This window comes from Lagenorhynchus albirostris, chromosome 1, assembly GCF_949774975.1.
Source record: "Lagenorhynchus albirostris chromosome 1, mLagAlb1.1, whole genome shotgun sequence".
Taxonomy (NCBI): Eukaryota; Metazoa; Chordata; class Mammalia; order Artiodactyla; family Delphinidae; genus Lagenorhynchus; species Lagenorhynchus albirostris.
The window spans coordinates 121,108,707-121,124,419 of NC_083095.1; the positions used below are offsets into that span (position 1 = coordinate 121,108,707).

A 15,713-nucleotide genomic window follows, 5' to 3' on the forward strand; every position below is an offset into this window, starting at 1 on the left:
GAAACAGCCTGCCCAAGTCGTGTAGCCAGCAAATGGCGTGCTCTGATTCAGGCAGGCTGTTGACGCCAAACCGTGCTGCTAACCCCTGAGCCGCATTGACTCCCGGAGAGAAAAATCACTGTTCTGTTTTGTTGTACCTTTTTTTTTTTTTCCAGTTTTATTCAAGTATAATTCACATACAGCACTGTTTAAGTTTAGGTTGCACAGCATCATGCTTTCTTATGTATGTCATGAAATGATTACAATAAGTTTAGTTAACATCCCTCATCTCATATCAATACAAAAAGTATACATGTCTATATATCTTTTCATTGTGATAAGAACTCTTAGGATTTTAACAGCTTTCATAAAGATCACAAAGCAGTGTTAACTATAGTCATCGTGTTGTGCATTGCATCCCTAGGACTTTCTGAAAACTGGAAGTTCGTGCCTTTTGACCACCTTCCTTCAATCTCACCACCACCCCACCCTACCCCACCCCCCTGCCATAACCACAAATCTGACCTCTTTTTCTATGAGTTTGATTGTTTTTTTGTTTTGTTTTCGTGTTTATTCAATTTATTTAGACTAAAACGAAAACAGTTCACCCATTTCTCCTACCCCTCATCCCCCGCCTCTGGCAAGCACCAGTCTGTTCTCTCTATCTATGAGCTTGGTGTTTGTTTTTGGTTTAAGATTCCACATAAAAGAGAGGTCATGCAGTATTTGTCTTTCTCTGACTTATTTCAGTTAGCATAATGCCTTTGATGTCCATTCATGTTGTGGAAAATGGCAAGATTTCATTCTTATTTATGGCTGAATAATATTCCATTGTGTATATGTACCACATTTTCTTTATCCATTCATCCATTGATGGACACTTGGGTTTTCTCCTTGTCTTGGCTACTGTAAATAGTGCTACAGTGAACATGGGGGCACATATATCTTTTTGAGTTAGTATTTTCATTTTCTTTGAATAAATACCCAAAAGTAAAATTGTGGGATCACATGATAGTTCTATGTTTAATGTTTTGAGGAACCTCCATACTGTTTTTCATATAGGGCTGCACCAATTTTTATTCCCACCAAAGGTGTGTAAGGGTTCACTTTCCTCTACATCTTTGCCAACACTTGTTACTTCATTTTGATAATTAACATTCTGACAGATGTAAGGTGATATCTCATTGTGGTTTTGATTTGCATTTCCCTGACAATTATGTGGAGCATATTTGCATGTGCCTGTTGGCCGTCTGTGTATCTGTTTTGGAAAAATATCCATTGAGATATTCTTCCCATTTTTAAAATCAGATTTTTTTTTTTTTGCTATTGAGTCGTATGAGTTCTTTATATGTTTACCAGATATATGATTTGCACATATCAATATTTTCTCCCATTCAGTAGATTGCCTTTTCATTTTGTTGGTGGTTTCCTTTCCTGTGCAGAAACTTTTTAGTTTGATATAGTCCCACTTGTTTATTTTTGCTTTTGTTTCTTGTGCTTTTGGTGTCAGTTTCATTGCAAAGACCCAAGACCTATGTCAAAGAAGTGACCAGCTATATTTTCTTCTAGGGGTTTCAGGTCTTACATTCAGGTCTTATATTTCATCCATTTTGAGTTAATTTTTGTGTATAGTGTATGATAATGGTCCAGTTTGATTCTTTTGCATGTGGCTGTCCAGTTTTCTCAACACCATTTATTGAACAGACTGTTCTTTCCCCATTGTATATCCTTGGCTCCTTTGTCATAAATTAATTGATCAGATATGAATGGGTTTATTTCTGGACTGTCTATTCCATTGATTTACGTGTCTTTTTTTTATGCCATTACCATACTGTTTTAATTACTGTTGCTTTGTGATATAGTTTGAAATCAGAAAGCATTATGCCTCCAGTTTTGTTCTTCTTTCTCAAAATTGCTTTGGCTATTTGGGATCTTTTATGGTTCCATACAAATTTTAGGATTGTTTGTTCATTTTCTGTGAAAAATGCCATTTTACTTTTTTTTTTTTTTTGGCTGCGTTGGGTCTTCGTTGCTGCGCACAGGCTTTCTTTAGTTGCAGTGAGCAGGGGCTACTCTTCATTGCAGTGCGCAGGCTTCTCGTGGTGGCTTCTCTTGTGGAGCATGGGCTCTAGACGTGCGGGCTTCAGTAGTCATGGCACGTGGACTCGGTAGTTGTGGCTCGTGGGCTCTAGAGCGCAGGCTCAATAGTTGTGACACACAGTCTTAGTTGCTCCATGGCATGTGGGATCTTCCCAGACCAGGGCTTGAACCCGTGTCCCCTGCATTGGCAGGCAGATTCTTAACCACTGCGCCACCAGGGAAGCCCCCATTTTAATTTTGATCAGAATTGCATTGAATTGCATACTGGTTTTGGTAGTGTTTTATACTACCAAACTACTATTTTAACAATATTCTTCTAATCCATGAGCACAGAATATCTTTTCATTTATTTGTGCCTTCTTCAATTTCTTTCTTTGATGTCTTGTAGTTTTCAATATACAGGTCTTTCACCTCCTTGGTTAAATTTATTCCTAGATATTCTGTTCTTTTTGATGCGATTGTAAATGGGATTGTTTTCTTAATTTCTCTTTCTGATGTTTGTTGTTAGTGTATAGACACACAATAGATTTTTGTTTATTGATTTTGTATCCTGCAAGTTTGCTGAAATCATTTATTCTAAGTTTTTTTTTTTATGGAGTCATCAGGGTTTTCTACATAAAATATCATGTCATCTGCAGGTTGTGACAGTTTTCCTTCTTTCCAGTTTGGATGACTTTTATTTCTTGTCTAAAACTTTTAGCTTTTCACCTTTGAATACGATGTTAGCTATTGGCTTGTCGTATGTGGACTTTATTATACTGAGGTGTGTTCTTTCTATACCCAGTCGGTTGAGGGTTTTTATCATAAACAGCTGTTGAATTTTGTCAGATGCTTTTTCTGCATTTATTAAGATGACTGTATGATTTTTACCCTTCATTTTGTAAATGTGGTGTATCACATTGACTGATATGTGGATGTTGAACCATCCTTGCATCCCTGGAATAAATCCCCCTTGATCATGGTGTGTGATACTTCTACTGTATTGTTGAGTTCGGTTTGCTGATATTTTGTTGAGGATGTTTGCATCTGTGTTTATCGGGGATATTGTCCTGTAATTTTATTTTCTTGTGGTATCCTTGCCTGGTTTTGGTATCAGAGTAATTTTGGCCTCATAAAATGAGTTTGGAAGAGTTTCCTCCTCTTCTATTTTTTGAGCATTCTTTGCAGTGTTTCCTTTTTTTTGTAGTCTGAAAACCTATGGGTTATATTTTCTCCGTCTTCCACGCCCCCTGACATTTCCTCTCTGCCTATAGGTGTCCTTGGTGCTATCAGCTCTCCAAGCTGGGAACAAGGGGACCCAGGCATGTATCACAGCTGCCACTGCTGTGTCTGGGATCATCGCCGACCTGGACACCACCATCATGTTTGCAACTGCAGGGACCCTGAACGCAGAGAACAACGAGACCTTTGCAGACCACAGGTATGGGAGTGAAGGCTGTCCTGTGGGCTCCTGGATGGGGAGAGGTTCAGTATGGCCTGATGGACTTTGGAGATGCTGCCCAAGAGCCAGAAATGTGGTTATCCACTTTGATTTCAACAGGACGCTCAAGTGGGGGAAGTGACCCACGTAATCAAAATAAGTGCCTTTTCTCAACTGCAAACAGAGTTGTGTTCCAGCTTTGCCTCTCACAGCCTAAATCCAGTCTGCTCCAGCAGAGGATAGCTTTTTGATCTTTTTGCTTTCTAAGCTAAAAAGCTGTGCCCCTGATTTTTTTCACCATCCCTAGTAGGACTGGTAGTGGCCCAGGCAGGCATGTAGCTCTTACCTAAGTGAACAGTGAAGCTCTGAGCCTGCTGTCTCTCCCGGGCTCTGAGACTCTGCTTCAGAGGCTGGTACCAGGGTCTCCGTTTGCTGCTGGAGACCCCACATATCCTCGCCACATGTCCAGCACCTTTCTTCCTCTCTCTTCAGCCCCAGGACTGGGCGGGGGAGGAGATTCCCAGTGCCCTGTCACCCCTTCCAGAACCCAGCCCCTTGGGCTGCGATGTCCAGGGCAAGGTCCCCTGACCCATGTGTCCTCACAGGTCTCTGTAACTATGAAGTATTTTCAGGGATAGTGGGAACCACAGGGAAGAAGCTACAGGGTGGGGGGAAGGGGGCCAAACTGATGAGCCTGAATCTTTAATTGAAGCTTTACCATTAATCGACTATGTGAGTTCTGGGCTGACTTTCCTCTCCTCTCTCCTAATTCTCTTACATGGAAGATGAGAGCCTCCTATTAAGGGAGGAGGAACGCATCACCTCTCTTCTTCAGTGGCCTTTAACAAAAGCCCGTAGAGGGGTTTCTTTTCCTCCTAACTACCAGTGACCAAGCTCTGCCCTTTGTCTCTCCTCCTCCCCACACTCTCCCGCCTTTCTCAGGGAGAACATTCTGAAGACAGCCAAGGCCTTGGTGGAAGACACGAAATTGCTGGTTTCGGGGGCTGCATCCACTCCAGACAAGCTGGCCCAGGCAGCCCAGTCCTCGGCAGCCACCATCACCCAGCTCGCCGAGGTGGTCAAGCTGGGGGCCGCCAGCCTGGGCTCTGACGACCCCGAGACCCAGGTAGGTACGGGCGGGCCTCGTGGTCCCACAGGCACTGTGCACCAGGCCTCAGAAGAAAGCAAAGGCAAAATAGGAACTTTGGGTGTGGACAACATGTGCACGGGTGCGTCTGTGGTTTGGGGACTGGTAGGAAGCAGTCATCTAGGCAGGATAGTGGCATGGACTGTGGTGTGGCCGTGGCTATGGAGATAAGCCAGAAGATTTGAGAGGCGTCTATAAAGAAGACTCAGCCGGGCTTGGTAAACGACTGGACGCAGTGAGCGTTGGAGACGAGGGAGAGGGGGGAGGCCGGGAGGACTGCGCGTTTCAGGCCAGATCAGTGAATGGATGGTGGCTTCGTGTACCCAGCTGGGGCTCCCTGGAGGGAGGGCTGCCCCGGGCTGAGATGCAGGTGAGTTCGCTTTGCAGGGTGTTGCATTGGAAGTTCCAGAAAGACACTCAGGGAGAACAAGTGTGTAGGCTTGAGCCTGCTCAGTTTGGGGGATGTGGATGTAGGGGTTATTGGCCGACAGACAGTGACTGCATCCACTGTCTGTGGAAGGAAGAGGAGAAGGGATCAAGACAGAGCTGAGGAATCCACTATTTAGGACCATCTTCAGGAGAAAGAGATAACCTAAGGAGACTGAGAAGCAGCAGCCGCTGGTAGGAGGAAAGCCAGGGGCCTGATGTGAAGAGGAAGGAGTGCTGCAACCCACCAGAGAGGCAGCCAAGGCGGCAAGAAAGACAAAGGTCTGAGAGCCCAGCCCAGGGCCTTGCAGGGCAGTGGCCACCCAGCCAGGGCTGTGAGTGAGCAGTGGCCAGATGCGGGGGAAGGAAGGAAGCCAGTGCGTATAGACGCCCCACTTGAAAAGTTTGGCTCTGAAGGGGAGGAGAGAGAGAGGAGCTGAGGGCCAGGGAAGGGCTCCACGCTCTGTGGCTCTCTGCTTTGGATTTAGCCACTTTGCTGCTATTACCTACCTGGTCCTTGGTTCCCCAGCCTAGACCATCAGCTCCTCAAGGACAGGATTCATGGTTTATTGATCTTTGAAACCTACACACCAAGCACTGCTCTCACACATCGTAGATACCCAACAGAGCAGTTCAGCTCTTGCTGAACTAACAGCCAACCGTGGCCGTCATTGATGGATTCTCCCCACTCCCGAGTGCAAAACTTAAAAATCCCTCTGCTGTTTCAACCCCAGTGTGGTAAACACTTCAGTTTTCACTGCTTAAACCATACTCAGTAAACAAGCCTATGCGGCCCATTTGGACAACGCTGGAGAGAGAACCTCCTACCATCCAGCGCCAGGGTTGACGACAGCTACTTTCCGGTGAGCACAGGGCCACCAGCTTTGCTCCCACACGGCTGTGATCCTTCCCTTCCTGATGTCCTCCGCTGGAGCGGAGCTCCGTAAAGGAAACATTCCGTCTGTTGGCTTTTTACTCCTTCTGCTGGCTTTCTCTTTGATAACATCAGAGCTCAGATTGGCTGCCTCCGGAATGCGAAACACTCACAGAGGTCTGCCTGGGTATTGTTCTTACCCCCACGGAGGAAGGAAAAACTACAAAACGCCTCAGTGGGGATGGAACCCACACTTTCCCCTACCTAGTCCGGCTCAACTTGGAATGAATCAGCTGGGAGGATTTAAATCTTTGGATACAGAGAAACGTATCGAATTGCTTAGAGATTTAAACTCCCAAATGGTCTAGATGTCCTAGGGCCCAACTTCTTTTGAGACCGCCCGTGGGAGATGTCTCCTCAGAAAAGTGTGCCCACTCGCTGGTCGCTGTGCAGTGACCCGGGATGGGACAGTGTACGCCAGGTGTCAGCAGCACACCTGCCCGCTGCACCTCCCTGTGGTGGTCCCCACCATTAGCCCGCCCTCACGAGCCCCATCACAGCCCGACCTGCCCTGTGGTTTCAGAGGTTGGCAGAGGTCCCGTGCACCCTGTGGGTGAGAAGCCACGGGATAGAGACAGGGAGGGTTGGGAGGCTGGGCAGTCATGGCGTGGCCGTGCTTGCAGGTTCTGGGACGCTAGAGTTTCTAAGACGTTTTCACGTCCATTATTCAGTTGATCCTGCCAGCAGTGCAGTAAAGGGGTAGGGCTGGCCCTGCTCACCCCATTTGTAGATGAAGAGCCAGGGCCATAGAGCGTTATACAGTGTGGAGGTGAAGGCCGTGGCCCTTGTGATCACACTGACCAGAGTCTGAATCCCAACCTTGCCATTCCCAGCCTCTGCTGGTGTGGACACGAGCAACGTAGTTCCCACTCAGAATGGCAGTGATGAGGGTTAAATAAGATAACGTGCATTGTGCTTGGCTCGGCCCCTGGAACACTGCCCTCAACGAAGGGAAGTTGTTGTTTTAAAAGTAGGAGTTGTTATTGTAGCTGCTGGACCCAGAAGACTTAAATGTAATACCCAATATCATGTAATTCCTAAATATGCCTGGTACTTGAGATTCCAAGTCTAACACACAGAAGAAGTGGCCTGTGGTCTCTGTTCAGTTAAAAGAGTGAAGATACTGCGTTCCATCCAGTGTTACATGGGTACACATCTGTATATTCACCCATTCTGTGAGTACTTGCTGAGTGCCCACTACACGCCAGGTCCCGTCCCGAGTGCAGAACACAACAGACAGAAGACCTGGCCGGCCCTCTTACAGCTTCCATCCAAGTCGAGGAAGAAGACAGATGGTGTATAAGTGAATAAATAATAAAGTAATTCCACATACTGCTAAGTGCTATAAATAAAACAGGGCAAGCTGAGGGAGTTTCAGTGGGGGTGGGCTTATAGCTAGAGTGGTCAGGAAGGGTCTCTGAGGACATGACATTTGAGCTGAGACCTGAAGGATGAAAAAGCCGGGTTCCAGACAGAGAGGGGAGCAAGAGCAGAGGCCCTGAGGTTGGAATGAGGGAGGGTTTCCAACAGGGAAGAAAGACAGACCCACATGCCTGTAACGTGCTGAGTCAGGATCCCAGGAACCAAGTCTGGGGACGCAGGTGGGCTGCCACGGAGGCCTTGCAGGCCAGGGCAGGAGGCTTGCGTTTTGTTCTCAGTGGTTTTGGTGACCAGTTCTGGGCACAGGTGCGTGGCATGGCGTCTCGGGGTGTCTGCTCAGCTGCCCTCATCCTTTCATAGGCAGCTTGGCAGCAGAGCCGCCAGCGAGGCGGTGTTTCTGAATATGCTACATCTAGCGGGGTCCCGCTCTCTGGCTCAGCATCTGACTTCCTCAGGGAGCTTCTTCAAGTCTGCAATCTGGTTTTCCACCCAGCCTCGCATCAGAGTCTCCAAGGCTGGTTCCTGGGGATTCTCCTGTGCTGCAGGCTTGGGAGCTGCTGACGGAGAGCCCTGCTCTTGGACTGTGCTCCTGGAGCAGCCTGCTCACCCGGGCCCATGCTGTCTTTCAGGTGGTGTTGATCAATGCCATCAAAGACGTGGCTAAGGCCCTCTCAGATCTCATTGGTGCTACCAAGGGAGCTGCCAGCAAGCCCGCCGATGACCCCTCCATGTACCAGCTCAAGGGGGCTGCCAAGGTAGAGTGGAGCCCCAATTAGGGGCAAGCGTGCCAGGGGTGCTGCAGTGAGAGATGCACGCTCGAGAGTATTGGAGGATGTGCATCTGAGCTCCTTTCTCACATAGAGGTGCTGGTACTCGTGGCATTAGATCTGGAACTAAAAGGAGGGATGGGACCTCAGCACACTCCCTATTTTCTCTTGACATCTCTTCCCATGCAGGTGATGGTGACCAATGTCACCTCCCTCCTCAAGACCGTGAAGGCGGTGGAGGACGAGGCCACCCGGGGCACACGGGCGCTTGAGGCCACCATCGAGTACATGAAGCAGGAGCTCACGGTAAGGAGCCGCCAGTCACCTCCCTCAGGCTCCGCATCCAGCAGCTGACCCCAGTGCAGCTTCTCTGAGACTTCTAGCATAAAGAGGTTTTACCTGGAACACCTGAGCTAGGGAGGCCCACTTGCCTGCCTGCTGGTACGTTTGTATCATGGAGACCCCATGTGAAACTGACCTCTGAGTTTGGCTAGGATCAGTTTGTAATTGTAATTAAATGAATTAATGTATGGCTTGGGACCGTTCAGGTTTAATTCCACTAAAATTGCAGCATGAAACGAAAGTGCTCCAGAAGAGTCCTGGTAAAGGGAAAATTCAGTGTAGCCGCTTGCCCTCGCCTTGAGCTCAAACGGTGTATACACTGTGCAGCCACGTAGCCCCTGCTGGTTCCCGTTGCCATTGGCAACAGCTCACGCTGCTGCACACGTACGGATTTGGGAGTCTGAGGTTGGCTATTAGGAAAACCTGGATGCCTTTACCTGGGACACTTCCCTTTAACATCAGGCTTCCTTCTGTGTGAGGTGTCTGATCTCAGAGACACTGACCCCATGTTCGCTCTTACCTTGTTCCACCGTCGTAGAGCGAGGGTGTCCTGGTGATACACTGTGATTGTCTCCTGTTCTTTTGATCCTGAGACAATTGTGGATTGAATCATCCTTATCCCTAGAAATAGAAATATGCTGAAAATGAGTAGTTTCAAACTGAGATTTCTTTTTAATGGGAGGTCTGATTCAGCTTCTCTTTTGGAAGAAGGCGTCTTTAGAGGGTCACCTGTGAGGGCCACAAGCCGCTGAAGGGCAGCAGTAGAGACAAGCAATTCTGTTGGGTTTTGCTGGTGGAGGCTCGGGTTCTCTTGTCCTGTTTTTAATGAATCCGACCTTGGTTGGTGTTGTGCTTAGTTCTCACATGGAGAAGAAACTAAAAAATACAGGCCTTAAGGCTGCTGCCTGGCGCTAACCTGCTTGCACGGGCTGGGGGCTTCTTACCAAAAGTCTGGACACACATTCTGACAGGTGTGGGTGGGCCTAATGGTGGCAACGGAAGCGATTTGAAATTTGGAGCTCTCTTGGGAAATTACAGACACATGGTCGACCTAAGTATACCGATGTGGTTTAGAATTGACCCAGACTGTGCATTTTCGTGGACACAGGAGGTTTCCAAAGGAGCATGTGTCCCGAGACCCACGTTAGTGTGCAGGGCTCTGTCCATGTTCATTCCACTGCGGCATTCAGGGGTGGCCCTGGGCGGCCTGACGGTAGCTGTTCATTTTTAGGGGAGTAGTGATGTTTAACGGTGGTTGGCACATGGCAGGGATGCTGGCTGGGTCCTCCCTTCTGCTTCCAGGAAGACTTCCCTGCTGAAATGTGGCTGCCTAGGGCAGAAGACAGAGCAGCCCCACCTGGTTCGGGATTCCTCGTGTACAGGGACAGCCAGGGCACCCATCACTCATGGTAGAACCATGGCAGATGGGCTGGAAGCAGAAACTGCTGGCTTGACTGGCAGGTGGCACTTTAAAGTGGGATATTCACTTACTATGGCTAATTTATTTCAGCTTCTCTAAAGGGGTGTGTGTGTGTGTGATTAAAGAATTCACAGTGTCAACATGGCACACTCAAGCTGAACACCTCCACACAATTAGGCAGTTATATTTGTAAGAAAGGCTAAGAATAGAAGAAACCGAACGCTTCATTTCCCCCAGCCCCACACTCTTTTAAAGAGAGAGAACTGAGTCCAGAGCAATGCATCCAGGTCAGTCGTGCCCTGGAACCAGCAACTGGGCCGCGGAGTTTCTGGGAACTACCGAAGCAGGAGCAGGAATGGGCCAGGAGAACTGGGAAGCCGCACAACGCCTCCCGTACCCCACCCCGGTGGGGGTGAGTGGGTAACGAATACACATTGAGTGTCAGTTTCCGAAGGCAAACAAGTTAATGCTGTGGGTCGTTCTCCCTCCCCACGTCGTCCCCATGAATGCCGAGTACAGGTGTGTGAGGCTTATGCACGCCGGAATCTTGAAAGCAAGAATGATATTACTGTATTCACATTTCTAATTTCCTGCCCTCTGACGGTTTCTTCCCGTGGCTGGCTTGGTTTTCAGACACTGAGCCGCAGCCGGTAGGGGAGGCATAAGTTATTTCTGTCCTTCCCTTTTTGATTTTTTCAGCACTTCGATTTCTAACTTCCAGGTATTCCAGTCCAAAGAGGTACCTGAAAAGACATCGTCACCTGAAGAATCCATCAGGATGACCAAAGGCATCACCATGGCAACAGCCAAAGCCGTGGCAGCTGGGAACTCGTGTCGACAGGAGGACGTGATTGCCACCGCCAACCTGAGCCGGAAGGCCGTGTCAGATATGTTGACGGCTTGCAAGGTAAAGGCCTTGGCGTTGTTTGGGGTGGGTAGGGTAGTGTTCGTTCACGGTTGAGCTGTTGGGTTCAGTTTGGAGAGGGGGAGGGGCTGGCCACGTGTAGAAGGGAGCCGCTCGTACCTTAACCTGTGTGTGTAATAGGCTACGCGGGAAGGCAGGTATGCCCGTCAGCCCCCGGGAGGTGACTCTGCGGGCAGGTTTGTGTCTGAGAGGGCATGGAGTAGGCTTGCCGACTGACCCTCCCACTTTACCTCTCAGTTCTTCCTGAATAGGCGGACACCTTCTTCCAGGGGCTGTAGTGGAGGCCGCTCTGGCAGTAGTAAAGCGGGCGTGTGGCATTTTGTTCCAGGCCCTTCAAAGGAAAACCACACCCCTTGTCAGCCTGCACCCTTTCCTGCTTCCATAGGTCAGCAGCCATTCTGCCCCCGGAGGGGTGTTGCCATAATTGGGTGAGGCAGTGAGTGAGAGGAACCAGACAGAACGTCAGGGATCTGCCTTTTTGCTCTCTGTGCCAGACGTCTTAGAGCAGCTCCTCTGATCCTTGAGGAGACAGTGGGGGCCGCTGCCCTAAGCCAGTGCTCATGGAAGGAGCTGGGGAGACCTGAGCTTTATGACCTTCACTTTATTTTTGATCTGTTAAGCCAGAGAGCCGTAAGAGCCTCCCATTGAGCACCTCCACCCCAGCCCTCCATCCTTCTAGGGACAGCTGTGGCCCAGGGACCCCGACTTCTGCTCCATGATGGACCGATGACCCCCCTGCCATGGTGGGCAGATGGGGCTGAACCACAGAAAGGGAAGAGCAGCTGTTGCAGCTGGGTGTCCTCAGCAATAGGGCCCTTCTTTGTGGTGCAGTGAGTTGTGGGGAGAGCTGGTGCGGGGTCGGACGATGGCCTCTCAGGTTCCTTGGCAAGGGTAGGGTGGGCTGGGGTCCCTGGGCAGAGGCAGGGGGAGGCAGCCAGGCTGAAGGGCTGGGTGTGGGGAAAAGCACCGCATTTCCTAGTCTCCTGGGTGTGGGGGAGGGTAGAGCGTGGGGAACAGGGGTAGGCGGGGGGGGGGGGGGGGGAGGGGGGGAGCGGAGGGCGGCAAGAGGGTTGGGCCACTGTCCTGAGGACCGAGTGCTCTGGGCCGGGGAGTTTAGACTCTCCTGAGGCCACAAGTACAGTTTTGATGCGCTCGGTGGAATCTGCCCTGGCAGAAGCGATAATTCCCCGAAGGGGTTACGGCCTCCGTCAGAACAGTATTTACCAGGGACTTCCCTGGCGGTCCAGTGGGGAAGACTTAGCCTTCCAGTGCTGGGGGTGCAGGTTCAATCTCTGGTCAGAGAGCTAAGATCCCACATGCCACTGGGGCCAAAAAAACAAAACATGAAAAACAGAAGCAATATCGTAACAAATTCAATAAAGACTTTAAAAATGGTCCACATCAAAAACAAACAAAAAAACTCTTAAAAAAAAAAAAAAGAACAGTATTTACCAGCCAGATATGGCCTGAAGGCCACCATGGTGTATATGCAGGGCACCTCATAGTTTTGGAAGGGCTGGCGTGTATGTTCAGTCGTTCAATCCTAGATGGGAAGGGTAAAGGAATTCTCCTAATGTGAGCTTGCCAGAAAGGGCATGCAATAAGAACATATAGAAAGCCAGGGATGCCTACTGGTGGGTCAAGAAGGAACCCTCTGTGCCAAGCAGAGGGCCACGTGGCCATATTTGAACACCACCTTTGGGGCTGAGCAGGGCAGAAACGGAGGTGCCGTAGGTCCCATACTGACTCATCAGAGACAGGATTACGCTAATTGCTCCAGCGGGGATGCAGACTTCCCTATACCCTAAGTTTATTCTCGTGTCTGTTTCTTTCTGGTCTTCCTTTCATGTCCATACGTCTATGTCAGATACAATTTTATATCTCTGATTACAATGAATGTTACATGACTTTCTGCGTTACTAGCAGTCATTATAACTGACTGTTTATTGACCACAAAATACTCTGGTAATGAATATACTCTTTCCCCCACTATCAGATACTTAGATTGTCTGCAGTTTTTTTTAAATCATCAGCTTTACTGCAGTGAACATCTTTGGGTATATCTGTTTTTCCTGTGCCTTGGATGATATCCTTAGGCAGGCTCCCAGAAGTAGAATTAGGAGGTCAAATGGTGTGACATTCTAATTATTGCTCGATTGCTCTCCCCAAGGGCTCTACCAGGTTAGAGCCACCAGCCATGAACAGCAGCTCCCGCACAGCTCGCAAGGAGGGCCTTGCACGTTACCTGCTGGAGGAGCATCATAGCCCTTGTCTTCCCCCAGTGGTGTCTCGTCGAACCAGACGTGGGCTCTGTCCTCACACTTGGAGACACGGGGGCGAGGCTAATTAAAACGCAGGAGGGTAGTGTATATATGTCCATGCCACTCTCTCGCTCCGTCACAGCTTACCCTTCCCCCTCCCCATATCCTCAAGTCCATTCTCTAGTAGGTCTGTGTCTTTATTCCTGTCTTACCCCTAGGTTCTTCATGACATTTTTTTTTCTTAAATTCCACATATATGTGTTAGCATACAGTATTTGTCTTTCTCTTTCTGACTTGCTTCACTCTGTATGACAGACTGTAGGTCCATCCACCTCACTACAAATACCTCAATTTCGTTTCTTTTTATGGCTGAGTAATATTCCATTGTATATATGTGCCACATCTTCTTTATCCATTCATCTGTGGATGGACACTTAGGTTGCTTCCATGTCCTGGCTATTGTAAATAGAGCTGCAATGAACATTTTGGTACATGACTCTTTTTGCATTATGGTTTTCTCAGGGTATATGCCCAGTAGTGTGGGAAGCAGCCGCATAGCACAGGGAGATCAGCTCGGTGCTTTGTGACCACCTAGAGGGGTGGGATAGGGAGGGTGGGAGGGAGGGAGACGCAAGAGGGAAGAGATATGGGAACATATGTATATGTATAACTGATTCACTTTGTTATAAAGCAGAAACTAACACACCATTGTAAAGCAATTATACTCCAATAAGGATGTAAAAAAATAAAAATAAAAAATTAATTTTAAAAAAACGCAGGAGGGGTTAAAGGCCTGGCCCGTTAGTCCTCAGATGAATACAACCAGGCTCATAAGTGACAGATACTGGCCGCTCGAATTATCCCCACCCCTCTTGGGGTGGTTTGGGGGGTCAGGTAAGCGGAAATTTCCCAGGTGTTGCCCCCAACAGCTCCCAGTCCTGGGGAGAGGGATTTGACTGGAGGGAGCATGGAGGCGGGTCACGCTTCCCCTTCTGCCTTGACCTTTTATCCTAATGTGTAATTTGTATTTGTCCTGACTTGTGATTTATTTGCAGTTTTCTATTTTTTGTATTCTTGTAAGGCCCCTCGAGTTCTTTCCAGAGTGAGGTTGTAGAAGGAGGAAAGGCTAAATGGGTAGGGTTGCCAGACTGAGCAAATAAAAAACAGACCACCCCATCCATACTTATGCTAAAAGTTTTCATTGTTTATTCGAAATTCAAATGTAACTGAACGTTCTGTAGTTCATCTGGCAGCCCCGTGAATGGGCGTACCATCTGAAATGATATCTCACGCATGACTCAAGTGGGCAGGTCCCAAGTACAAGAAAAAAGGGCCAGATGCTGTGTTAACCATATGTCCTGGTCTGCTTATCTCAATGTGTATGATGCGAGATGAGTTATTTGTGGCACCTTTGAGGGTGCTGGGGAGCTCACTCTCTGAAGGTTCCCAGGAGCCAGTGAGCCCTGGTCGGGAGACTCACTGTGATTGCAGTGTGATCAGGTCACAGAGTGATGAGCCTGTGAACAGAGAGGGTTCTTCAGAATACTTCACGCTGCAGGAGTGAGAAAGGCTGATCCTGTTAAGCTGTAAGCCCTCTGCTGTAAGCCTCTTCTGTAAGCCCCAATCATGAATCGTTTTAGCACACGTGGAATTTCTTACCTTTCAATAAAAGATGCGGTGGGGGGGGGCATGAGGAGAAAGGAAGGAAAGAGGGGCCAGATTCACTTGCTTTTGTCTGCCTTCCAGGCACTAGAAAAAGCAAGACACAAAGTGTTAGTCAGAGAACCTGCAGTGCAGATAGGTGGGAGGTATCAGGAGAATGTGGAGGAGAATCCCTCCTCTCTCCAGGGAGGCAGGGAAGGTTTCTCAGAGAGGTCACTGAAGGTAAAACAGGAGGAGTTCCAGATTCCAGGTCTCCTGGCTCTGGGTCTTGGGCTACACAGCACTGCTGGGCAAGTGACCCCACCTGGCTGCCTGGTCCACTTGCCACCTGGCTCTTCCTGTTTTAAGATGTCGATGTTCCTTTCTCTCTCCAGCAAGCATCCTATCACCCCGATGTCAGCGAGGAGGTGCGCACCAGAGCGTTGCGGTACGGGACGGAGTGCACCCTCGGCTACCTGGACCTTCTGGAGCACGTCTTGGTGGTGAGGAGGGGCATGGGCCAGGCCAGGGCTGGGGAAGAGCTGATCCAGATGCAGAGCGTCCTTTCCTCGGGAAAACCCCTCTTAGAGCATCGCGCAGGCTCCACTTGCGAGGCTGGGACTGGACTGAGCTGAAAAGCCTCTCATATCACACTGCCCCAGCACACAAGATACAAGTGTAGTCTGGAGGGAGGTGCAGTTCGAATCCAGAGGAGCCTGGCTGTCTCGTTGCACCAAAGAGGCAAGACCAGCCTGAAAGAGCGGTGGGTAAGCAGAGTGAGAGGTGAAGCAGGTGGGACACACAGAGCCACCACTGAAAACAGATCAGGAGGTCCGGTCAGGAAAAACCCCAGTCCATCCTGCAAGGGCCAGGAAGGCTCCTAGAAGAGCCAGGCCAGCATCCGTGTTAGAAACATCACCAGTGCTACAGGAGACCTACTAGCCTCTTGCGATTTCCCCCAGTCCTCGAAC

General features: G+C 49.1%; 1 protein-coding gene across 7 annotated transcripts in view; it reads left to right on the plus strand.

Annotated features, from left to right (window-relative positions):
• Nucleotides 1–15,713, plus strand: part of TLN2 (talin 2) — a 448,850-nt gene that overhangs the window by 399,626 nt on the left and 33,511 nt on the right. For all 7 annotated transcript variants that reach the window (XM_060151222.1, XM_060151260.1, XM_060151243.1 and 4 more), the window contains 6 exons: nt 3,333–3,499; nt 4,442–4,625; nt 8,016–8,141; nt 8,343–8,459; nt 10,637–10,822; nt 15,138–15,245. In XM_060151222.1, coding sequence (XP_060007205.1) covers nt 3,333–3,499; nt 4,442–4,625; nt 8,016–8,141; nt 8,343–8,459; nt 10,637–10,822; nt 15,138–15,245 — 888 coding nt within the window. The remainder of the gene's footprint in view (nt 1–3,332; nt 3,500–4,441; nt 4,626–8,015; nt 8,142–8,342; nt 8,460–10,636; nt 10,823–15,137; nt 15,246–15,713) is intronic.